General features: G+C 44.8%; 1 protein-coding gene across 2 annotated transcripts in view; it reads left to right on the top strand.

Annotated features, from left to right (window-relative positions):
- Positions 1-24,500, top strand: part of DOCK1 (dedicator of cytokinesis 1) — a 546,602-nt gene that overhangs the window by 58,872 nt on the left and 463,230 nt on the right. For both annotated transcript variants that reach the window (XM_032175218.3, XM_032175209.2), the window contains exons 2-5: positions 7,741-7,824; positions 15,028-15,068; positions 19,031-19,086; positions 24,391-24,487. In XM_032175218.3, coding sequence (XP_032031109.1) covers positions 7,741-7,824; positions 15,028-15,068; positions 19,031-19,086; positions 24,391-24,487 — 278 coding nt within the window. The remainder of the gene's footprint in view (positions 1-7,740; positions 7,825-15,027; positions 15,069-19,030; positions 19,087-24,390; positions 24,488-24,500) is intronic.

The raw sequence follows: 24,500 nt of genomic DNA, 5'->3' as shown, positions 1-24,500 counted from the left end.
ATTAATTGAATGGTATTGCCTAGGTTTTCTTGTAGGATTTTAATGGTTTTAGGTCTAACATTTAAGTCTTTAATCCATCTTGAATTAATTTTTGTATAAGGTGTAAGGAAGGGATCCAGTTTCAGCTTTCTACATATGGCTAACCAGTTTTCCCAGCACCATTTATTAAATAGGGAATCCTTTCCCCATTTCTTGTTTTTGTCAGGTTTGTCAAAGATCAGATAGTTGTAGATATGCGGCATGGGCAAGGACTTCATGTCTAAAACACCAAAAGCAATGGCAACAAAAGCCAAAATTGACAAATGGGATCTCATTAAACTAAAGAGCTTCTGCACAGCAAAAGAAACTACCATCAGAGTGAACAGGCAACCTACAGAAATGGGAGAAAACTTTTGCAACCTACTCATCTGACAAAGGGCTAATATCCAGAATCTACAATGAACTCAAACAAATTTACAAGAAAAAAACAACCCCATCAAAAAGTGGGCAAAGGACATGAACAGACAATTCTCAAAAGAAGACATTTATGCAGCCAAAAAACACATGAAAAAATGCTCATCATCACTGGCCATCAGAGAAATGCAAATCAAAACCACAGTGAGATACCATCTCACACCAGTTAGAATGGCCATCATTAAAAAGTCAGAAAACAACAGGTGCTGGAGAGGATGTGGAGAAATAGGAACACTTTTACACTGTTGGTGGGACTCTAAACTAGTTCAACCATTGTGGAAGTCAGTGTGGCGATTCCTCAGGGATCTAGAACTAGAAATACCATTTGACCCAGCCATCCCATTACTGGGTATATACCCAAAGGAGTATAAATCATGCTGCTATAAAGACACATGCACACATATGTTTATTGCAGCACTATTCACAATAGCAAAGACTTGGAACCAACCCAAATGTCCAACAACGATAGACTGGATTAAGAAAATGTGGCACATATACACCATGGAATACTATGCAGCCATAAAAAATGATGAGTTCATGTCCTTTGTAGGGACATGGATGAAACTGGAAAACATCATTCTCAGTAAACTATCGCAAGGACAAAAAACCAAACACCGCATGTTCTCACTCGTAGGTGGGAATTGAACAATGAGAACTCATGGACACAGGAAGGGGAACATCACACTCTGGGGACTGTTGTGGGGTGGGGGGAGGGGGGAGGGACAGCATTAGGAGATATACCTAATGCTAAATGACGAGTTAATGGGTGCAGCAAAACAACGTGGCACATGGATACATATGTAACAAACCTGCACATTGTGCACATGTACCCTAAAACCCAAAGTATAAAAAAAAAAAAAAAAGAATTAACGTTTAAGTTGCTACTTGAAGTCTTGAAATCATGTTTCAGTGGTGTGTGAGACAGAGAGAGACTGAGCTGAGTTGATTTCAAGGAGTAATGTATGGCCACCCCGCCGGCCTTTGATGCTTTGGGGAGGCTCTGGACCTGAGCACTGATGGCAGGTGGGCTATCTCCTTAGATCAAAAAGACCCACAGCAGAGCTGGCAAAGCTAATATTGTGTTTCTCTTTCTTATTGATTAAGTCTCAGCCTCTGGATGTTTTTGCAGAGGGCAAGAGCATTTTGAAGACGAACAAATGCTACAGCTTTTGCTTTCGCTCTTTCAGACTGCATGAGGAAGAGTACTTTGGGATCTGGTTAAATTCAGTGCATTTTTATTGAGTGCCTGCAAGGTATGGTTTTAGCTACTGTGGGAAATCCAATGATTAATAAATATTTACCTCCCTCAAGGAGTTTGTGTCTGATGGGAGAGACAGACATACAGATGAGCAACTCTACAAGGTTGTGGGGTGGCACAGAGCGTACAGGGAGTTCAGAAGGAAGCCATTCATTTAGGTCTGCGTGTAACTTCTTCTTGGTAGGGGGAGAAATAATTCTGTTAGGGCCTGGAAAAGGCTGTGGAATTAAAGGCAGTCCTTGTAGACAGGTGGGGCAGTCAGAGGCGGAGGGAGGAAGGATTTTCAGCTGCAGGGGAGCATGTGGCAGGCCTGGCAGGGCAGGTGGAGCCGAGGAGGGTGAGGGGGCTGAGATGAGATGGAAAGATGGGTTGTGTGCTGGAGAAATGAGCCATCCTTCAGAATGCCGGGCGAAATGGTCCCGGACTTTGGAGTGAGAGTTCAGGAAGGTAACTGGTGGTGGAGAGAAGGGAAGACAGTCTGTACATCTCATTGAGGGGTGATGAAGTCTTGGGCCAGGCAGTGTGGAGTGGTGAGATAGCCTGGGAGGGAAGCCCCAGGATCCCAGGGCTGCCATCAGCTCAGTGTGCGTCTTGAGCCAGTCACAACGCGCCTGTAGAGCTCTGTTTTCATCTGTGAAGTGGGTTGATGGGCTTAGTGTGTTTTTTCTCAAGTGAGGGGAGTCAAGTTGGGTTTTTTGCTTTTCCCTGAATGGGTGTTACATTTCGTTAAATGTTTTTTCTGCATCAGTTGAGATGATATAATAATTGTATGTATTTATGGGGTACACATTGATGTGGTACATATGAAGTATGGTGATCAGATTAGGGTAATTAGCATGTCTCTCATCTCAAACATTTATCATTTCAGTATCTTCCTTCCAGCCATTTGAAACTGTGTGGTATGTTATGGTTAACTATAGTCATCCTAAGGAGCTATAGATCACTAGAACTTAATTCTCCTATCTAGCTGTAATTTTGTATCCTTTAGCAAATTTCTCCTATCCCCACTTCCCCCTACCCTTCTTAGGCTCTAGTATCCTCTGTTCTCCTTTTTACTTCTATAAGCTCATTTTTTTTAGCTTCCACCTATGAGTGAGAACATGTGGTGTTTAACTTTCTGTTCCTATCGTATTTCACTTAATGTCCTCCAATTCCATCCATGTTGTTGGGAATGACAAGATACTATTTTTTTTTTAATGGCTGAATTGTATTCCATTATGTATATATACCACATTGTTTTGTATCCATTCATTTGTTGTTGGACGCCTATGTTGATTTTCTTTATTCATCTGTGTTGGACACCTAGGTTGATTGCGTATCTTGGGTATTATGAATAGTGCTGCAAGAAACTTGGGGTTGCAGATGTGTCTCTGATACACTGATTTCCTTTCCTCTGGATAAATGCCCAGTGGTGGGATTGCTGGATCGTGTGGTGGTTTTATTTGTAGTTTTTTTAAGGAACCTCCATATTGTTGTCTATAACGGCATATTCTCACCGACTGTCTTAACAGTTCCCTTATCTCTGCACCTCACTGGCATTTGTTATTTTTTGTCTTCTTGATACTAACTATCCTAACTCGGGTGAGATAATACCTCATTGTGGTTTGGTTTGCATTTTCCTGGGCAGCTTTTTTTTTTTTTTTTTTGAGACGGAGTCTCGCTCTGTCGCCCAGGCTGGAGTGCAGTGGCGCGATCTCGGCTCACTGCAAGCTCCACCTCCCGGGTTCACGCCATTCTCCTGCCTCAGCCTCTGAAGTAGCTGGGACTACAGGCGCCTGCCACCGCGCCCGGCTAATTTTTTGTATTTTTTTAGTAGAGACGGGGTTTCACCGTGGTCTTGATCTCCTGACCTCATGATCCACCCGCCTCGGCCTCCCAAAGTGCTGGGATTACAGGCGTGAGCCACCGCGCCCGGCCTGGGCAGCTTTTTTATAGACAATCAGGAGACTGAACAGAGGTGATCGCAGTACCTTTTTAGGGCTCTGATAAGGCACAGCTGCATGAGGCATGAGTGCAAGCTGTTAATTTTTTATTTTAGGGAAAAGATCCACTTACTGTGGGCTGCTGCACACTCTCCTAGAAAAAGAAAAAAAACAAAAAACCAAAACATCATCCAACCAAGCAAAGAACTTGATGCTTGGTTTATCTCTGCCTCTTTTCCCACTTCACATCTCACACAATGTGTCCAGCTTCTACACTGGAGTCTGCTGTCCAGGGTTGAGAAATTCATAGGGACCTGAAGATGCTCATTGGCAGCCAGGCCATTATAAAAGGAAGATGGACTCGACCAGGGAGAATGTAGTAGGCATTCAGCCCACCACCCAGAGGGAGGCTGGTGCCACCCTTGCCAGGATGTGAATGGGACGCCATGAGCCTGTTCTCTATGGAGTTGTTCCCAGACCCTAACGGATCAGAAAATTGAAGAAGCAAAACTGAGCGATCAGCAAAAAGCCTGCCATCTTTGTAGTACGTCGTACGTCAGGTGAAGACATCTTAAATCAGATGCCATTTGTCATCCTCATCCTTCTTAAAGGAGACAAGAAGTCCGTGCCCTCACCCCCTAAGAAGGGGCAACTTGAAAGGCCAAATAATCAAAATAAAGGATAGCCTCTCACATTACATACTTTTGGATTCATTTTTAAAAATTCCCTACATGGTTCTTGTTTTTCTCATATCACTCAAGAATTGGGAACCACAGCCCTGGACTTGTCTGGGTTTAGATGCCTGCAGTGGAGACCCCAGTTCCAGCTGCCTTAAAGAGTGTATCAGTGAACCACAAAGTACCACCCACTTTCAAATTGCTTTTCACACACCTCCTTGTACTAATTTCCTATTGCTGCTGTGATGAATTGCCACAAACTCAGGGGCTAAAACACGAGATTCAGTGTCCTAAAGTGCAGGTGTCAGTGGCCCATGCTTCCACAGGGCTGTGGGGGAGTGTGCGCTTCCTCACCCCTTCCAGCTTCCGGAGGCCACTGTGTTCCTCGGCTTGTTTTGCCTCTTTTTTGCATCTCTTCGACCTCCCTTGCTTCTCTCTGACTCTGACCCTCCTGTCTTCCTCTTATAAGGACCTTTGTGATTACATTGGGCCCACCTGGATTGATCCAGGATTAACCCTCATCTCAAGATCCTAATTTTTTCCTTTTTTTTTTTTTTTGAGACGGAGTCTTGCTCTGTTGCCCAGGATAGAGTGCAATGGTGCAATCACGGCTCACTGCAACCTCCGCGTCCTGGGTTCCAGCGATTCTTTTGCCTCAGCCTCCCGAGTAGCTGGGATTACAGGTGCACACCACCACGCCCAGCTATTTTTTTTTGTAATTTTAGTAGAGACGGGGTTTTGCCTTGATAGCTAGGCTGGTCTCGAACTCCTGGCCTCAAGTGATCTGCCTGCCTCAGCCTCCCAAAAGTAATCACCCCAAAGTGTTGAGATTACAGGCATGAGCTGCCACACCCGGCCAAGATCCTGAATTTAATCACCCTCGCAGTGCCCCTGTGGCTGTGAAAGCTTTTAGAGTCTTCTTTGGAGGGCTGTTACTCTATCTGTATCCTTCCGCTCCTCTCTCTTACTCTGTTGTCAAATACCCTTGCAAAGTTGTCTTTTAATTTGTCTTCATGTATGGGATTATTTAATCATTAGTCCTAAAATGAACAAAGGGCTGGGGGCTGGGCATCTGGGGTTGTGATCTTGACTGAGTTGCATGATTTGGGGGTGCATAACCCCTGAGGCTCTTTTCTTTCTTACCTACAAAATCATGGGTTGTCTGGCTCATTTCTTAGTCAAATTTGAAGTTTCCATATCCATGTGTGAGATTTTAATCACTGCCTGCCACTCTCTGCTTTAGGGATTGGGGAGTAGGGTATTTAGAGGTGAAACAGGAAGAAAGGAATTATGTGTATATGCTTTACAAATTCATATGTGCCTGAATGTATTTACCCTTGAAGTGCTCATTTTATTTCATTTTTATGATTTTTGACGTGTTTATTTTTTCCCACATCTAGAACAGAATAGGTGTGCTGGCAGGGATGCTGTTAAGAACTGTGATAAATGCATTTATGGTTCCTGAAGGTTTAAGAATACGGTCATGCTGAGCTGGGGAAGTCTATCCTCTGCCCTGGGCTTCCTTCACCTGATGCAGTTATTTCGTGTTAAAGATTCACTGTAAAATGCCAAATAAACTTCATAACTACTAATAACCCTCTTTGTCAGTTGAGGACACTTAAATTTTATGAATTTTGGGGAAAATATAGGAAAATACCTGAGGAAATAGAATTTTCAATATCATAGGTATAGCTTTTGATATTATAGAATTTTTGTGCACATGTGGCAATGTGCTTGCTTTGGCTTTCTAAAAAGAATTCAGGTAGAGGTAGATGTCTTGATAGCAGTAAAAAATTACAACCAAAAGAAAGGCCTTCACCATTAGCTGAGTGTTCACCATGGACCCCGTTGTGCCAAATCCAACAGGGGCATCATTTTCTCTAAGACACAAGACACACACACAATTCTATGAGATCAGTATCCGGTCCTTATTTTGGCCATTGAAAACCTGAAGATAGAGCAGGTCGTTTGCCGGAGGGCAGGCACCTAGGGGCTTGGGGAGAGGTGCAGCCCTACCCACTTCAGCTGTCTGTAGAGACCATGAACAGGAACACCAGGAGGCTGCGTGTGCCTGAAATTCTGGACTTTACAGCCTGAGGTGCAGCTCAGGCAGCTTAGGTTTATGGAGGCCATTCCTTGTACAGCTAAGCACCGTCCTGTCCTTGGAGGTGTGGGCAGGAAACGTTGAAAGGGGGGTGGCTCTGCTCCCTGGTGGCTTTTCTTTAGTTGGGGACGTCTTAACACACACATCTGAAATAAGACTGGCCCATACAGAACAAGAGACAGGAAGCTTTGCGTGGTGCCAGGGCTGTTGGGAGGAGCGGAGTTAAAAGATCAAACGCGGACTTGGGTCTGGCTTTCGTGATGAGGTGCACCCGGTGGGAAGGCCCATCTTGCGAGGGAGAAGTTGGTACCCAAAGATGTGGGCTGGACTGGCTTCTTTCCGTCAGTAGAAGCAAGGGCCCAGGGAAGGGAGTGTGTGGTAGGAAGGTACGGTGGCCCGTGCTTGCCAGAGGAGTTTGCACATGACATGGTTTAATTTGAGAGAATTTTAGAGGTGTGCCACAATGCAGGTGCCTTTTGTGCATAGCCTCGCTTGGCTGGGATGTGCAGGATGGATGGATGAGAACTTTGATCCGGGATTTTGAAGATGAGTTTTATATTGAATGCTGTATCCTTTTAGGTAGAGGCTGTTGGGTAGGAGGAACATTAATATATATATTTTTAAATTGAGAGTGGGCTAGTTGAATACTTTTTGGGCCTTAAACACTTTGTAGCATCCTTTCTACACCTGTGACTGCTGCCTTTATTCCATAATGCATGAGCAAAAGTGTGGTTGGAATTTAATGGTATGACTTTTCAGGGGCTTATATAGGAGCAATGTGATCCTTTTGCAAAATAGGAGCAGCTTTATGTCAGGATAAACATGGGATTTCAGACATTTCTTGCTTATCATTGACAGTTTTAAGGATTTCTTCTAACACAGGACATATTTTGTCTACTGTGATTGTAAAATCTATTGGCTTAATATCAGCATTGCTATATGATAATTTTTTTATTAATTTGGTTTCCAAAGAATATTCAGTCCATGTGCAATTGATTCATAGTTAGGCAAATAAAAAGAATCTATTAGTGGAAATAAAAGATAGTATTGAAGTGTCAATCAAAATGCTGTTAACAATGTCTTCTTATGTCACTTAGGGTCATCTGGCGTCGTGGGTAGTTATGAATTTCTCCTCCTCAAACTATTGACCCTTTATATTTGTCTGAAAGAAAAGGTCACTTCTGTGGGTATCAGAGAGGATGATCCAGGCAGCAACTGAATGTATTTCAATATTAAAAACAACAACATTAAAACAAGCCAACACGACTCAGCACGGTCACTTCTGTCTTTACTATTACTAATATATTTCCCCTTTTTTCATCACAGCTTTTTATAACTATGATGCCAGAGGAGCGGATGAACTTTCTTTACAGATCGGAGACACTGTGCACATCTTAGAAACATATGAAGGTGCGTATGCATCTTGGTATCTTTTCTCTTGCATGTTTGGGCAGATGGCACACCTTCTCAGTGCCTGCTGGGCAAAGCATTCCTCTGTTACAGACTCATAAGACAGTCATGCTCCCTTCTCAGGCTCACTTTTCTTGCAGATGGATACTGTTTCAGGTAAGGGTAGTAGTGAGGCTGTTGTTTAATACTTTATTAAGGTGAACTTAAAACTGAAATTCCCATTTTTAAACTCATTGGCTCCTTATTTTCAAGCATGTGTAAATTTTTTTTTTTTTCTTTTGAGACCGAGTCTTGCTCTGTTGCCCAGGCTGGAGTGCGGTGGTGTAATCTCAGCTCACTGCAACTTCTGCCTCCCAGGTACAAGTGACTCTTGTGCCTTAGCCTCCTGAGTAGCTGGGATTACAGGTGCTTGCCACCATGCCTGGCTAATTTTTTTGTATTTTTAGTAGAGACTGCATTTCACCCTGTTGGTCAGGCTGGTCTCCAACTCCTGACCTCAAATGTTCTGCCCACCTCAGCCTCCCAAAGTACTGGGATTACAGGTGTGGTCCACTCTGCCTGGCCAAGTGTGTGTAAATCTTGATTGTTAACAGTTGACCACTTGATAAAAAATAGGTTTAAGATAGTTTACTTCGTTGTTTTGTTTTTGAGACAGGGTCTTGCTCCGTTGCACAGGTTGGAGTGCAGTGGCATAATCAGAGCTCACTGCAGGCAGCCTCCACCTCTTGGGCTCAAGCAGTCTTGCCACCTCAGGCTCCCAAGTAGCTGGGACTACAGGTGCATGCTGCCACACTCAGCTAATTTTTATATTTTTTGTAGAGACAGGGTTTCACCATGGTGCCCAGGCTGGTCCTGAACTCCTGAGCTCAAGTGATTTGCCTGCCTCGGCCTCTCAAGAGTGCTGGAATTACAGGCGTGAGCCACTGTGCCTAGCCTGTTTCATTGTTTTGATGTGAACTGAGATTTTTTTCTTTTAATGTCCTCACTTAGATTTCTTGGCAGTATGTCTCAGAGGAACCACAATTTTCATCTCTTACTTCCTTTCCTTTTTTTTAAACCTGTAATCCCCATTTTCTTGGGATGAACAGAGATTTATCATAGTTATATGGGATGCCGTCCAATGAAGCAATTTTTTTTTGTTTTTTTGAGATGGAGTTTTGCTCTTGTTGCCCAGGCTGGAGTGCAATGGCGCGGTCTTGGCCCACCACAACCTCTGCCTCCCAGATTCAAGCGATTCTCCTGCCTCAGCCTCCCGAGTAGCTGGGATTACAGGCATGTGTCACTGCACCCACCTAATTTTGTGTTTTTAGTAGTGACGGGGTTTCTCCTTGTTGGTCAGGCTGGTCTCGAACTCCCAGTCTCAGGTGATTTGCCCACCTCGGCCTCCCAAAGTGCTAGGATTACAGGCCTGAGCCACCACGCCCGTCCTGAAGCAATTGTTGTAATTATCCAATAAATAAACTGTTGGTGACAGTAGTTTTCCAGTGTCCTTGGCTTTTCAGACAATTTGTTTTTATATTTCGTGTTTTGCAAATAATTTGAGCAGGCCATATTTCATTTTATGCTGTGGTTATTGTTGCACAGAAGGGAAGAAATGATGGGCTTGATTTTTTAAAGACTGTTCAGATCTGGAGGTTTTGGTAAGATTGTGTTTTCTTATTGTTGTCGGCTTAATTTCCTGCTTGAAAGGGTGGTTCCCATATAGCATATGAATAAAAAGGATAATTTCAGTAGAAAAATTGCTTTTTCACAAAGGGTTTTTAGCAAAACCCTTCCACCTGGGAGGTTGGGGATGAGAGGGGAAATCGAAGACATCCCGTAGTAATCAACAAATTGAACTTCCAACTCGAAATCCACTTTACGAGGAATGAAGTAGTGCCAAGCTTCCCTGCTCGAGGCAAACTGTGACCAGCTCCTGGTAGACTCCTCTGAGAAACACAGACCTATTAACAGATCCATGTTCATAGCCCTTATTTCCCCATCTGATGCATGCTTTACCTTCCCTAAAAAAGTCCTATCTGAAAAAAAAAATCGACTTTAGTGGCCTCTGCCTAGAAGCCAGTGCAGCTCTGCAAAACCAGCCCCAGTCCTTAAGCGGATGAGTAGCTGTGATGGGGTCTTCTGCTTGTTTTCCGTGTTTACAGCTGACAGCTGTGTTCCCTTATCTCCGCTCAGTATATACTGCATGTGCCTGAGAGGAGACAGAGAGAAATTAAGCAGAGGTTAAGGATCAAACCGCTCGTCTCAGACACTTTTCTGATCTGAAGGGAAATGCTCTTGTATCTTTTTTTACTTTTGCTGCCGGTCAGTTGAAGTTGAAATCCTGGTTAATAAACACTGGGCAATGATGTCATTCCTGAATAGTTAATGATTTCCTGTGGCCCCTGGGCATGTGGAGACTGCATTTTTGTTCTTTGTTTCATAAGAAGAATGTGTGTGTGGTGGTTTTTTTTTTTTTTTTTTTTTTGAGATGGAGGCTCGCTCTGTCGCCCAGGCTGGAGTACAGTGGTGCAATTTCAGCTCACTGCAACCTCTGCCTTCTGGATTCAAGGGATTCTCCTGCCTCAGCCTCCTAAGTAGCTGGGATTACATGTGCCCACCACCATGCCCAACTGAGGAATGTGTTTTTTAAACAGTGGAATCCTTGGGCATGTCAATGGTCCTTGTAATATGTGTAACTTCAAAAATATCTGATTGCAGGCATTTGACTTTTTGACTGACATCATGATAAGAGATCTACAGTGAACATTAATTTTCTGGGCTAGTCATTCTTTCTAGATTCTGATGAAAATATTTCAGTCTTTGTAAAGACTGAATAAATGAATTTCCGTTCCTTGACAACTAACTTTTTGGTTTTAATCTGAATCTAATCAGAGAAATGCATTTGGAGAAGTATTAATAGTTTTGACTTTGGGAAGCGTGGTGACTTTTTGTCATTAAATAAAAAGAGAATAATGTACCTCCATTTGTTTTCCAATATCTTCCTCTTGTTTTGTCTAAATTTCATGGCTTGTATTAGAGTCTGGCATTTTCTTTTTCTTTCCTTGGCTCTCCTTTTCCTCTAAGACAATTTTTCGGTTTAGCAAGTTTGGTTTTCTTTTTTTCTATGATCCTTTCCAGGATATTTCAGAGCTTGCTCCAAGAGACTATAATTTCTAGATGATAACTCTTTATTTTAGGGTTCAAAGACTACATTTACCTTCAAGTTATGGTTAATTTCTCTTTCTCGAGCTCACAAAGGCTTACAGCATAGAACAAAGAAAATGAACTTTCTAGCTCATGATGGAAGTGAAAAGAGCTTTGAGAGCTCATTCGTGCAGACTCCTGCCTTTAAACGATGTCCTGGGTCAACCAGATAGGAGAGGTGAGGCCAGGCCCCAGTGTTGATTGAGTGACTCTTGTCTGGTCAAGGGCGTGCCAATCCTGCTGTCAACTCGTTTCCATAGGGTCCCCAGGGCTTCCATAGGGTCCCCAGGGCGAGATGCTGCACCAGAGGCAAGCTGCAGGCATTGCCCAAAGTTGAGGAAATTGTCCTTTTGATTCAGCCACATTCAAACTTAATTTATTCAACTCTTTAAAAGGGACAGTGATGCATTTTCTTCTAAAATGACTAGACCACCATTTTCCTGTGATGGACTGTGCCCTCCCCGAGTTTGGGACCTGTGTCTTGCCTGTATTTTTCTGTTCCCTGGGTGGATGTCTCTTTTTTTGGAGCAGGTTGGTTGACTACGTGGAGGCCACTTGCAAGCTGTGCCAGGGAGAAGTTAATTCTATAACAGCTGTGAGTCTTTCTCCTCCCAGCTTCATCCCTTCTTTGCTGTGTCCCCAGAGCAGCCAGGTAACGTTCCGTTCCGTTCTCTCACTCTCCGGTGCAAAACCTCTGCCGGAACATCCTCTCTCCTTCATGCTGAACTCTGTCATGCAGCAGGGTTTGTGGTGTGACCCTTGCTTGTGTTAGGGCACTTCCAGTTTCTGAGCTCATGGAGGACAGAGATTGGGTCTAATCTCTTTCTGTATTTGTGGCACGCAGTGTGGTCTCTGGCACATGGTGTGTGGGCTTACTTCGTTGAACAAATAGTGCATGCCAAAAATCGTGGGGAGGAAAACCATAGTTTTCATTTCGCTTAGGAAGGCCATTAGAAGAGGAATCGACTGCCTGTGAACATTAAATAAAGACACAAAACCCCTTGCCTTTCATGCCTACTGCTTGGCCCTTCCTCCTCCTGCCTCCCATAGAAAACCTTTCTACTGTGTTTGAAGTGGCCTCGTTTGCCTGTGTTCTTGTGCTGTTTGGTGTGCATCTGTTTTTAACGGATATAAGTGTGTGGTTATAGTCTGATCCTGTTTCTTATTTTCCCTGGTGCTCCATTTAAAATGCAGTGTTCTCTGTGTCCCTTTAGTCCATGGCTCTAACTGCATCGTGTGTACCTTTCATGTTTTACTAACTGCCTGCCTCACCAGGTATGAGCACTTAGGTTGTCCCCGCTTCCCGCCACCCAAGATCAAGCTGCCCTGAGCATCCCATGTCTGTCTCACTCTGCAGGGCACACAGATGTCTTTGGGCTGTGTTCCCAGGAGGGGGTTGCTGGGTCTCGGGTGTGGAGATGTAGACTTTGGATAAGCAGGGCCTGCTGCTCCCAAGCTGGTTGCCGCAGTGGACGCTGCCGCCCACGGTGACCAGGGGCTTCCTGTGTCCTGCAGTGTTCTGCCTTCTACCACTCTTAACTGTGCACTTTTCATTTCTCTGATTATTATTAAACTGAAGCATCTCTTCATACATGTGGAGGTCTTTTGGGTTTGTTCTATACATAGTTTATAAACTTTGCTCATTTTCTTTCTTTTCCTTTTTTTTTTTTTTTTTTGAGATGGAATCTTGCTCTATTGCCCAGGCTGGAGTGCAGTGGCATGATCTGAGCTCACTGCAACCTCTGCCTCCCTGGTTCAGGTGATTCTCAGCCTCCCGAGTACCTGGTATTACAGGTGCACGCCACCACACCCAGCCAGTTTTTGTATTTTTAGTAGAGACGGGGTTTCGCCATGTTGGCCAGGCTAGTCTTGGAACTCCAGACCTCAAGTGATCTGCCCACTTCGGCTGCCCAAAATGCCAGGATCACAGGAGTAGGCCACCACTCCCGGCCTCATTTTCTTACTATACTTAGTTGCTGTCTTTTTTTTTTTTTGTCTCTGTTTTATTTCCTTATATATTCTAAGACGTTAATCTTTGTCAGTTTCAGAAAAGAAAGGACATTAATGTTGAAAATGCAGGAAGACTATAATAGGATAAAGGACAGTTGTTGAAATTGAGTACACAGCTTTGCATAACTCATTCAACTGACCTTTCTTTTTCCTTTTTGATATATGCGCACTGTGTCATAGATGGGCTTTGATATATGAGCACTGTGTCATAGATGGGCTTTGATATATAAGCACTGTGTCATAGATGGGCGCTGATACTGGGCCAGCTTATCAAAACCACTGAACTTGACAATATGGCTATCAGGAGATAATCCTTCAAATGTGTGGCTGAAGTCTAGGCATTTTGTATCTGAGGTTCCCCCAATCAATCTGTTGAGTCTCCAGTCAAGAGAGTGAAATGAGTTTAGTTCGTCATAACTGGGTCTTAGCAAAACCTTCGCCAGAGTCCTGGCAGTTTCTGTCCTCTTTTCTGGTTACGCAGAAAACAGCTATTTAGTAATCCCTTGGGGATTCTGCTCATCTTAACACCATCACTTTCTGGTTCATAATCATCCTTTTCATCCCTGGTTGTGAAAATTTTCACCTTTTGAGAGAGGTGGAGGCCAGTTGCTGCAACAATGGCCCATTTTCACATCTGTGTGATCTTTGGTTTCTGAGGTTTGACTTTTTAATAGTGTAAAGAAACCCAATATTTGGTTATTCTCTGGGAATTTACCCAGCTCACGTTTTCCAAGTGCCCTCTGTCACTCTCTGACAGGATCCTTTGTTCCTATGGGGCAGAGTTGGGATTTGTCTTTGAGGTTTTTTTTTTTTTTGAGATAGAGTCTTGCTCTCTCATCCAGGCTGGAGTGCAGTGGCATGATCTTAGCTCACTGCAACCTCTGCCTCTCGGGTTTAAGCAATTCTCCTGCCTCCGCCTCCTGAGTAGCTGGGATAATAGGGGCTCACCACCATGCTCGGCTAATTTTTTATATTTTTCATTAGAGACAGGCTTTCACCATGTTGGCCAGGCTGGTCTTGAACTCCTGACCTCAAGTGATCCACCTGCCTTGGCCTCCCAAAATGCCGGGATTATAGGCGTGAGCCACTGTGCCTGGCCTCTTTGAGCTTTTGACTAGCTTTCCAGAAACTAGATGGCCTGGAGTGACTTCAGAATGTTTGGGATTAAAAAATCATCCGTCTGAACTCACAAATGGTGGGGTGCTTGGAGGCTGGATACTGACGGTAGACCTCTAGGCCTTTGCAGGGGCAGTTCCTGTCCTCAGCCTGAGAGGGGTGCCAGGGGTGTGGCTGGGTCTGGTCCCTTGTTGAAGGGACTCTTCTGTGTGGCATCCACGGCATGCGGATGGTTTGAGTGTGTCTTTCTGCTCTCACTATTTTCTTTCTCTCGCCACTTGGAAGGAGTGAGAAGTGGAGCCTGGGCCAAACCCAAAGGGCAGGTGTGTCCTGTGCTTGGCCCTGGAGCTTCCTGTGGGTTGAGGGCTGTATTGTTGCTACAGAAGTACTTTGTGAGGTTGTGGCTGCTCCAGGAAAAAGTGCCCTGTCTTGAAGCGGGGGAAGTTATCTGTCAATGGGTTTTCTGTTTTGGGGCAGCAAGATGCTGGTATATGCCCTTGGAGAGATCTTGGTCTAAATCAGGCAGAGGGGGAGTGAAGAAAATGCATGCACAAGGAGACTACTCAGGGCCAGTGGTTGAAAGGACAAGTCCTGCTCTTGGAACCGTGCATCTGAACTTCAAACTGCTGCTTCCGAACCATGTGAGACGACAGAGGTGAAGGTGTGGAGGCCCACGTGTGAAGGTTGCCAGCTGGGCTCCGGGTGCACTGTTGAAATGCTCTCTGGGAAACCACGTAGTATGTCTCCAAAGCCTTAGGCTCATTGAAAAATGCTGGTGACAAACTGACCTCACTGGTTCTGCCAAACAGTGAGTTCTACACATCATGAATGTATTGTGAGGACCCTAACACGTCTCTTTGTACTAACTGTTTCAACTTTGTGTTTGTTTAGGGTGGTACCGAGGTTACACGTTAAGAAAAAAGTCTAAGAAGGTAAGTCCTTCTTCTTAAACACAGTGCGTGTCTCTTCATAAATCAAACCTTGAGAGGAAATCAGTTCTATCTCATTTGTGTCTGAGGGTTTTACCTCTGTATCTCTTTCTCTGAATTTAAAAAAATATATGGGCAGGAATGTGAACGACCTTGGATTGTTTTCTTCTGAACAATATGTGTACATAGAAATTGTAGCTTCATCTCCGTGAGTGAATTGCTGGTTTGTGATATAGTGTTGGCCTGTTGTCTTCCGTTCCTGAATTTTGTGTCCTTTTTAGACTTGTATGTGTCAGAGTAAAGCGACTTCAGGAAAAAAATTATTTCTCATAGCTGTCAATCTTATGTTGTCCTTCATAATAGATTAGCAAATTTGCAAAGCTCATGCATGCTCTTTCCTTCTTGCATATAATTCTTACCCTGCCTAAGTCAAGCTGTGAAAAAAGGAGTTCTGCTCTCCTAGAGCAGTTTGCGTGAGTGGTTGTTTGAATTTCTGAAACTAAGACATGTAATTATACCTCGGATCATTGTGGTGGGCACTCCCGTACACAATTCTGTTGTGGCTTTAACATTCTTAGCTTCATAGAACCTAATTATGGCTCTTCTGTTTCATTCTACGATGTTAAGACTTTGAAGTAACCTCTATTCTAAGCTGTGGTTGGGCCGTCCACGTTAACCGATATGTTTTAATATCTAATTATGTTTGACAGATGGTTCATTTTACTTTTGTGTCCTAAATTGGCCTCTCATTATCTCCTTATTGGGCTGGACTCTAGATTATGGTCCTGAGCCTGTAATAAGTCCTCCAAAGTCTAGTGGCCCAAGTGCCAAGGTCCTCTCACTCTGCCTTCCCCAGAGCCCCTAACCCAGGCTTTGCTGAGCAGGTCAGAGTGGGTCATCCTCTCGCAACACCAGCACTTGGGAAAGGGTCCAGGGTGGTCCCTATGGCAGCCATCCTCTGGCACAGTCATGTCTACTGTGAGAGACAGTGTTAGGAAATCAGTGAGCCAGATCTGCAAATTGGGACCAGGACCTCTTACCTTGACCTTGCCAACCTCAGACTGGGCTACAGGTCTCTACACATCCAGTGACCTATAGCCTTGAAGTTTGCACAAGATAGATTTCAACCCAGTGGATGGTGGAATAGATTTCAACCCAGTGGATGGTGGAATAGATTTCTCCAAGGAAAGTTCTATTTTCGCATTGATTTTCCCTTCCCCAATCAAGAGTGAATTCCAGCCAGGCACAAAGGTATGCACCTGTAGGCCCAGCTACTTGAGAGACTGAAGTGGGAGGATTGCTTGAGCTCAGGAGTTTGAGACCAGCCTCTGCTGGTCATAATGAGTGAGATCTATCCCTAAAAAAAATAGTGTATGCTTGCAGACGAAACTCTGAATTTGGGAAAGCTGCAGTTGAAACCTTTAGTAATAAGAGATTAAGATCATGGACAAATATGCCCCTCCCCCATCGCATTCCTACATAGGACACAGCTGCCACATCCTGGGCTGGATGTGCCCCAGGCAAGCTGTTCCTTTTTCTTTGAATCTTATTTGGTATTTGTTATCACCTTCCCCAATTTGAGATCTCTTCCATTCCCACAATGCCTCCCGAAACCACAGGACTTCTGCACTACACCTGGGCGCCTAGACATCATAACTCATTCATAACTCATCGGCACAGTAGAGTTGGGTAGGGCATAGCTATTTTTCCATCTAAGATCTCCACTGGTAGATGAATAAATCCAAGCTTTACAGAGATTGTAAATTTGTAAGGGGCCTTCCAGGCAGTAGCAGAAAAGGGGTGTGGGCCCTAGGAATCCTGACACCACGTGTCTGTAAACAACTTTCCTGTAGTTATAAGCGTGCAGTTGATCAGGGGTGGTGCTGAGCAGACCCTGCGGAAGTTGCGCATTTCAAACCTGCAGGTGTGTCCAGCCTCACGCAGTCATTATCCTTCCTGTGGCTTCACGACTCTCCAGTGGGTTTGCTGAGATTGAGGGTTGTCGCTGCCTGTGGACATGGACAGAACTGGGATTGGTTTTTTGTTTTTCTCCCCCATCTGGGTGGACACCTATTGCTATCATGGAAAGACACCCAGGAGGGTGTACCTGGGATTTGGAGCTGTCCTGGATAACCAGGACCTGAACACAGTAACCCAGCGTTGGGTCCCTTCAGACTTTTGTTTTATTTTAAGTTAATGTTTTTTTTTTTTTTTTTTTTTTTGGAGACAGGGTCTCACTTTGTGGCTCAGACTGGAGTGCAGCGGCATGATCATAGATCACTGCCACCTCGACTTCCTGGGCTCAAGGCATTCTCCTCCCTCAGCCTCCCAAGTTGCTGGGACTACAGGTGCACACCACCATGCCTAACTAATTTGTAAAAAAAATTTTGGCAGAGACAGGGTCTCACCATCTTGCCCTGGCTGTTGGTGAGCTCCTGGGCTCCCAGGCTCAAGTGATCCTCTCACCTTGGCTTCCTGAAGTGCTGGTTGTAGGTGTGCACCTCTGAGCCTGGCCCAGCCTTGTTTGTTGCTCAGCCTCTGACTCTCTGCCTGACGCCTTCCCTCTCTGTGATAATTCTTCTTTATATGGAATTTGGCCACTTTCCTTGTTGTCAGAAACAACATGAATCATTGGTGCCTGCTAGACCCGTTGAGCCCCCTGCCTGCCCCCTGCCCGCCCCCTGCCCTTCCCAAACTTGATTAGTAGCTTGTTTTCTGCATCATTCAGGGCTGGATGCCGGGGAAACCCAGGCAGAAGCTTCCATTCCCACAACAAGTGCCTTGAAGCCACAGGGGTGCCACTTTATCAATTTCTGCTGCATGCACTAAATCTCATGTAGGAAGCGGTAGCTGGGTTGCATTGCATTCCCCAAAACCCCAGCCCCATTGCCTCTTTTCTTACCTTCCTTTGCTTACCTCTGCTTTATTCCAGTAAGGGAGTTGTTTTGCTTGCTCAGAAAGCAGGACTTTAAGTTTTTTTTTTTTTCCCTGAGGCAGAGTCTTGCTCTGTCACCCAGGTTGGAGTGCAGTGGCAGGATCTCTGCTCACTGCAACCTCCACTTCCCGAGTTCAAGCGAGTCTCCTGGCTCAGCCTCCTGAGTAGCTGGGATTACAGGTGCCTGCCACCATACCCAGCTAATTTTTGTATTTTTAGTAGAGATGGGGTTTCACCATGTTGGCCAGGCTGGTCTTGAACTCCTGACCTCAAGCAATCCACACACCTGAGCCTCCCAAAGTGTTGGGATTACATCACGCCTGGCCTAGGACCCAAACTCTTGATAAAGCTCTTTCTGGCACTTCACAGAATGTGCCTGAGGCTGAATGTCCTGTTGAGAAACTCTCCCCAGGCTTCATTCTCTTGGGCTCACATGTGCATTGCACTTGAGGGAGGCTGGCCAGCTTATCAGCGGAAGCTAGGGTGTACCCCCAGGTGTTGTGGAGATTGGGTGAAATTCGGTCTGCCTTCCTGTATTTTACCAGAGGGTCCCCCTGTTGGGGAGGACTCTGAGAAAGTCCCTGTGGGTCTGGGTACATGGTCAGTGCACAAGGGACGATTGGTGGTGTAAACCAACTTTCATCATTTTGAAAGAGGAGACTATCATCAAAAATTGCTTTTGAGACATCAGTTGGCCTTTGTTCTGCCTGCGTTGAGGCCAAAAAGGTGTGATCTATGGAGGAGCCTGCGAATTGCCTGTATCTTTGTGGACTTTTTCCTTTGCAATGTGTTGTCTGTTTGCTTCTAAGACATCGGCAGACTCTGCAATACAATCTGAATGGGTTGCCGTCTTTTCCACTTCTTTGTGTTTTCTTTGATGTGTTACATATGGGGCTTAGCATGAGACTTGAAAAATTAAGAGCAATCTAGCCACCCCTCACCCCACCTTTTTGGGAACTATTGTTCGATTTACATTCAGCAATCTTATTGATAATAAAAGCTACTGTTTTTTTTTTTTTTTCTCCCAAAGGGTATATTTCCTGCTTCATATATTCATCTTAAAGAAGCGATAGTTGAAGGAAAAGGGTGAGTCTGGTCTTGATGTGTAAATGAAGAATTGCAATTACTATATTTCGTCTTGCTGCTCTTTTGTATGATGGCATAATATGAGAGGGTCAAGACAATGGGTGTGATTGACTCTAGGGGGACAGGAGTTTTGGGGAGAGAAAGGGGACTGTGATTCAGAGTTGTGTTCAACATGGCTTTGATCCTTTACAGAGTCTGAAGTCAGCACCATACTTGGTAGTCACGGTCCTTGAACCTGTGGTCACTATTGGAAAGCATTCGCCCTGGTGCTCTGTGCTTCCTCTGTGAGCTACTGACTTCATTTGGCAGAGACTCCAAAGTCCCCCAGCTCTAAGTCCCCTTTTTTTTGGGGGAAGACATTGCAGGCTGTGCTATAAATGGAGTTTAGGGTGAAGCAACAGTTGTTAATTGGGACATGCATGAGTTTACATTTTTGTCTACTTGTGATGTATGTTTCCTAGCGGTCATAAAACTGATGTATAAGATCATTAAAAGGACATTTCTAGAACAGGAACCCATTAGGCAGGAATGGCAAATGAATAACCAGGTGTGAACTTGGAAGAAGGAACATTAAAATATTTTCTTTCTTTGTCTCTGCTACATCTTCACACTCAGTTAAATATGTAAATTATAAAATTACTAATCATATGATTACTGCATAATGACATCTCTTTGGCTGATTACAAAATTGCCTTTCCAAGCACTGTACTTTTAACATATGAAAAGAACCGTTCGGGTTCCATAGTTCGATGATGCATAATTAAAATGAAGAAAATAATTTAGAGGCATGAATGATGATGACCTGCAATATGGTACTTTTTAGACAGATAAAGTGTTTTGTATGCAGAGTTTTAAAGGGAAGAAAAAGAAAGTTGAGACTTTTACTCTGTAGAAGTAACTGGATCAAGTGTGCATTTAGTGTACTTTATATCTGCATTAGAATCCTTATACAGGGCAGACCGTATATGATTATTTAAAAAGCACTTTGATATATACAAAAGAATATATGTAAAATGTAATTATGAAGCATGATAATAAAGTGAACAATAGGTTATTCTGAGTCTCAATAAGTAGAGTCACACCTAACCAGACAGGCAGACAGAGATATATTTGGTTCCTGTTCCTGGGCCTTCTGGTCCAAGGTGCCCCACTGTGGGCAAATGCATAGAGCTATGGTGAAGTGAACAGTTTAGAAACAATTTCCCTGCTGTTGCTTTGGGTTCCCTGTGATTGTTCCCCACACTCTTCCTGGCTCTATCTGTCTCCCTTGCCACAGCCACTCAAGCCTCGCTGTCCAACAGCTCCTTCCCTGAAGAACCCTGGCCTTCAGGCTTGACAGGTGATCTCATCCCTCTTCTTTTCCTCCAGGTTGTTGTAGACTTCCACCTTCCCTTCTTCTCCTGGTCCTTTGCCCTTTCTAGTGCCAATGTGGGCCACGCTTTCAACTCACCTCTGCCTGCCTTCTTGCTCTCCAAGTTTCTTGTCCTGTCTCTCTTGCAGAGTCTCTCTCTTTCAGGATCTGTCTCTTGCTGGTCTCTTGCATGGTCGTTCTCATATGGCCTCTGTCTTGCAGGCTGCCTTGTAAGCCTGTCTTTCTTGCATGAGCTCTCTCTTGCATGATCTGTCTCTTGCAGGCTCTGCCTTTCTCTTGCAGCCTCTGTCTTTCCCTTGCAGGCTCTGTCTTTCTCTTGCAGGCTCTGTCTTTCTCTTGCAGGCTCTGTCTTTCTCTTGCAGGCTCTGTCTTTCTCTTGCAGCCTCTGTCTTTCTCTTGCAGGCTCTGTCTGTCTCTTGCAGCCTCTGTCTTTCTCTTGCAGGCTCTGTCTTTCTCTTGCAGCCTCTCTCTCATGTGATCTCTCTCACAGTATCTTGCTTGCATTGCCTCTTGTGAAGGAACTCTTTTGCTTCGTCTCTCTTCTCTTTGGACGCTGACTTCATTCATTCTCAGACATCCCAAATGATTACTTTATGCCTGTTACCATTGATTCTATACCTATTCCCCCATAACCAAAGCAATTCCCATTTTGTCCTCCATGCTTTTCCCAGTACTGACGTGGTTAGCAATGCCTCCTTATGTCCAGACCTCAGTGTCTTCTCGTCCTCCGCCTCTGGAGCTCCACTGCAGCCTTGGACACGTTGGTCCCCGCTTCACTGAAAGCCCCTTTGAATGCCGATGCTCTCATCCTCTTCTTATTACGCTGACCTACTGCTCAGGCATGTCACCATCTCCTTTGTCCCGTGTCCGCTACTCTGAGGGTGCTGTCCTAGCCTTCTATTTCTTTGTTGCTCCCCTCGATTGACATGGCCTCTGTTGCGTTCCCCTCTTCAGCTGATCTGTCTCTATGGGTGATGCTCACATCGGGACCATCAGCCCTGACTTGTCTCTTGACCCCTCATTCAGTTAGGCAGCCAAGTAACTAATGAGAATCATCCCCACTGTTGGGTGAGCATCTGCTATGTCCCATTCATTCTCTTTTCAAAAAAAAAATTATTATTATTTTTATTTTGTATTGTGTATTTTTATTTTTTGAGATGGAGTCTTGCTCTGTCACCCAGGTTGAAGTGCAGTGGCGAGATCTTGGCTCACTGCAACCTCTGCCTCCAGGTTCAAGTGATTCTCCTGCGTTAGCCTCCCCAGTGGCTGGGACTACAGGCATTCACCACCATGCCCAGCTAATTTTTGTGGGTTTTTGTTGTTGTTGTTGTTTTCAGTAGAGATGGGGTTTCCCCATGGTGGCCAGGCTGGTCTTGAACTTCTGACCTTAAGTGATCTGCCTGCCTTGGCCTCCCAAAGTGCTGGGATTACAGATGTGAGCCACCGCACCCGGCCAAAAAATTATTTTTAGATTTGACAAATAAAAATTGTATGTATTTATGGTGTACAACATGATGTTTTGAAGTATGTATACATTGTAGGATGGCTAAATCAAACTATGTGTGCATTACCTTACATACTTGTCATTTATTTGTAGTGAGAACACTTAAAATCTACTCTCAGCAATTTTGAGTATACAATACATAGCTATTGACTGTAGTCACCTTGGTGTAGGATAGTAGGCCTGTTGAACTTATTCCTCCTATCTAACAGAAACTCAGTGTCCCTTTGACCCATCATCTCCCCGCTCCCCTATGTCCCATTCATTCTTTTTTTTTTTTTTTGAGACGAAGTCTTGCTCTGTCGCCCAGGCTGGAGTGCAGTAGCATGATCTCCGCTCACTGCAACCTCCGCCTCCTGCGTTCAAGTGATTCTCCTGTCTCAGCCTCCCGAGTAGCTGGGATTACAGGCACACGCCACCATGCCTGGTTAATTTTTGTATTTTTAGTAGAGACGGGGTTTCTACTTCTCATAGCTAGTGTGAGGAGCACCCAGTGGACTCAACGCAGGATCCGTAAGATGAAAACAGCCCAGTTGTTGCAGATCCTCACGCTGCGAGCAGAAGGAAATTTCTCCCTGCAGACTTTATAGGGATGACACCTTAGCATGTAATGAACCGCATCTCCATCAGCATCCTTACTGGGAAACTTGGGGACATCCTTGGCAGGGCTGTTTTAATAGTCATGTTCTTCAATAGACACTGATGGTGGCCCATGAAAGGGTCATTTTGTTGTTGTTGTTGTTGATTTTTTTTTTTTTGAGATGTTGTCTCGCTTTGTTGCCCAAGCTGGAGTGCAATGGTACAATCTTGGCTCACTGCAACTTCTGCCTGCCGAGTTGAAGTGATTCTCCTACTTCAGCCTCCTGAGTAGCTGGGATTACAGGCCCGCACCCCCACGCCCGGCTAATTTTTTGTATTTATTTATTTTTAGTAGAGATGGGGTTTCACCATGTTGGCCAGGCTAGTCTCGAACTCCTGATCCACCCACCTTGGCCTCCCAAAGTGCTGGGATTACAGGCGTGAGCCACCACGCCCAGCCCAAAGGGTCATTCCTCATAGCAGTTTTCTAGGGGATGGTCTTGCCTGCACCCTTCCCTCTGATGTCTGGTTCTGGAACTATCCACGAGACCACCATTCTCTCAGGGTCCCCGTTGTCTCTTGCTTTGGGATCCTCCCCTCCACTGTCAATAAGTCATCGCAGGCCTGATCCCCAATCGTGAGCCAAAGTCAGGGTTCCTTCCACAGGTCTGGGCTCTGTGCACATCAAGGGATGTAGGTAGGACCTATTGTAGCATCCCTCGGCATTCCATGCTGGCCACATTCTTGCCTGTTCAGGACACACAGACAACCTGTGGGGCCAGCTAGCCTAACTACACCAGCCACAAATTCACTCTCTCCCCCCAACCCTCAGTAGTCTGAGTCTTACTTAGCGTAGTGCCTGACCCAGAGCACATGCCCAGGAAGCAGTGGGTTGATTTGATGAAAACCAGCGCATAAATAGGTAATGAGTTAAGAATAAGTCAAGGGGCTGGGCATGGTGGCTCATGCCTGTAATCCCAGCACTTTGGGAGGCTGAAGTGGGAGTATCACCTGAAGTCAGGCGTTCAAGACCGGCCTGGCCAATATGGTGAAACCTCATCTCTACTAAAAATACAAAAATTAGCCGGGCGCTAATTTTTGGTGGTGGGCACCTGTAATCCCAGCTACTTGGGAGGCTGAGGCAGGAGAATCACTTGAACCTGGGAGGCAGAGATTGCAGTGAGCTGAGATTGTGCCACTGCACTCCAGCCTATGTGACAGAGTGAGACACCATCTCAAAAAAAAAAAAAGAGTAAGTCAAAGCTTAACCTTTTGGGGTGGAGGAAAAAGGATAAGAAAGAGGATACAGAGTTTAATCAGAGTTGGCATCAGATAGAGTAACCATGGACATTTGGAAGCTGTAACCTCTCTCGTATTTCGCCAAGGATAACTGCTTCATGTATTATCATGTAATGAGTTTTATGCATGATGGAAAATGTAAAAGTCCTCTTAACCCAAACATGCATTTTAATGCTACATGGACCAGCTGTAATTTATGGCATCTTTAAGATATATGGGTACACATATTATGAATATACTTTCCTTTTGCCAGACCTTGACGTTCTGTAGACTTTTAATGGAATATTATTTGCCTCTTTCATCTTACCTTGACGTATGAGGTGGATGGCTTACGTGCAGGGTAATGTATGAACCTTCCCAAGCTCTGTACAAATATAACTTGTCATTCGTAGAGACGTATGTATTTATATGTGTGAATGCAGTCTTATTCGTAGATTTTCTTCCCATTTGCTTAATACTGAACGCTATGGCCTAGATGTGAAATTTTCCAGGTACCATTCATAGCAGGCAGTGACACCATGGACTCAGCTGCTCTTTCCTTCTTTCCTCCCAGGCAACATGAAACCGTCATCCCGGGTGACCTCCCCCTCATCCAGGAAGTCACCACGACACTCCGAGAGTGGTCCACCATCTGGAGGCAGCTCTACGTGGTGAGAAAATGAG

The sequence above is a fragment of the Hylobates moloch genome, unplaced genomic scaffold, assembly GCF_009828535.3.
Source record: "Hylobates moloch isolate HMO894 unplaced genomic scaffold, HMol_V3 SCAFFOLD_3, whole genome shotgun sequence".
Taxonomy (NCBI): Eukaryota; Metazoa; Chordata; class Mammalia; order Primates; family Hylobatidae; genus Hylobates; species Hylobates moloch.
Note: the sequence above shows the minus strand (reverse complement) of the source record. Positions and strands in the feature narration are given on the sequence as shown.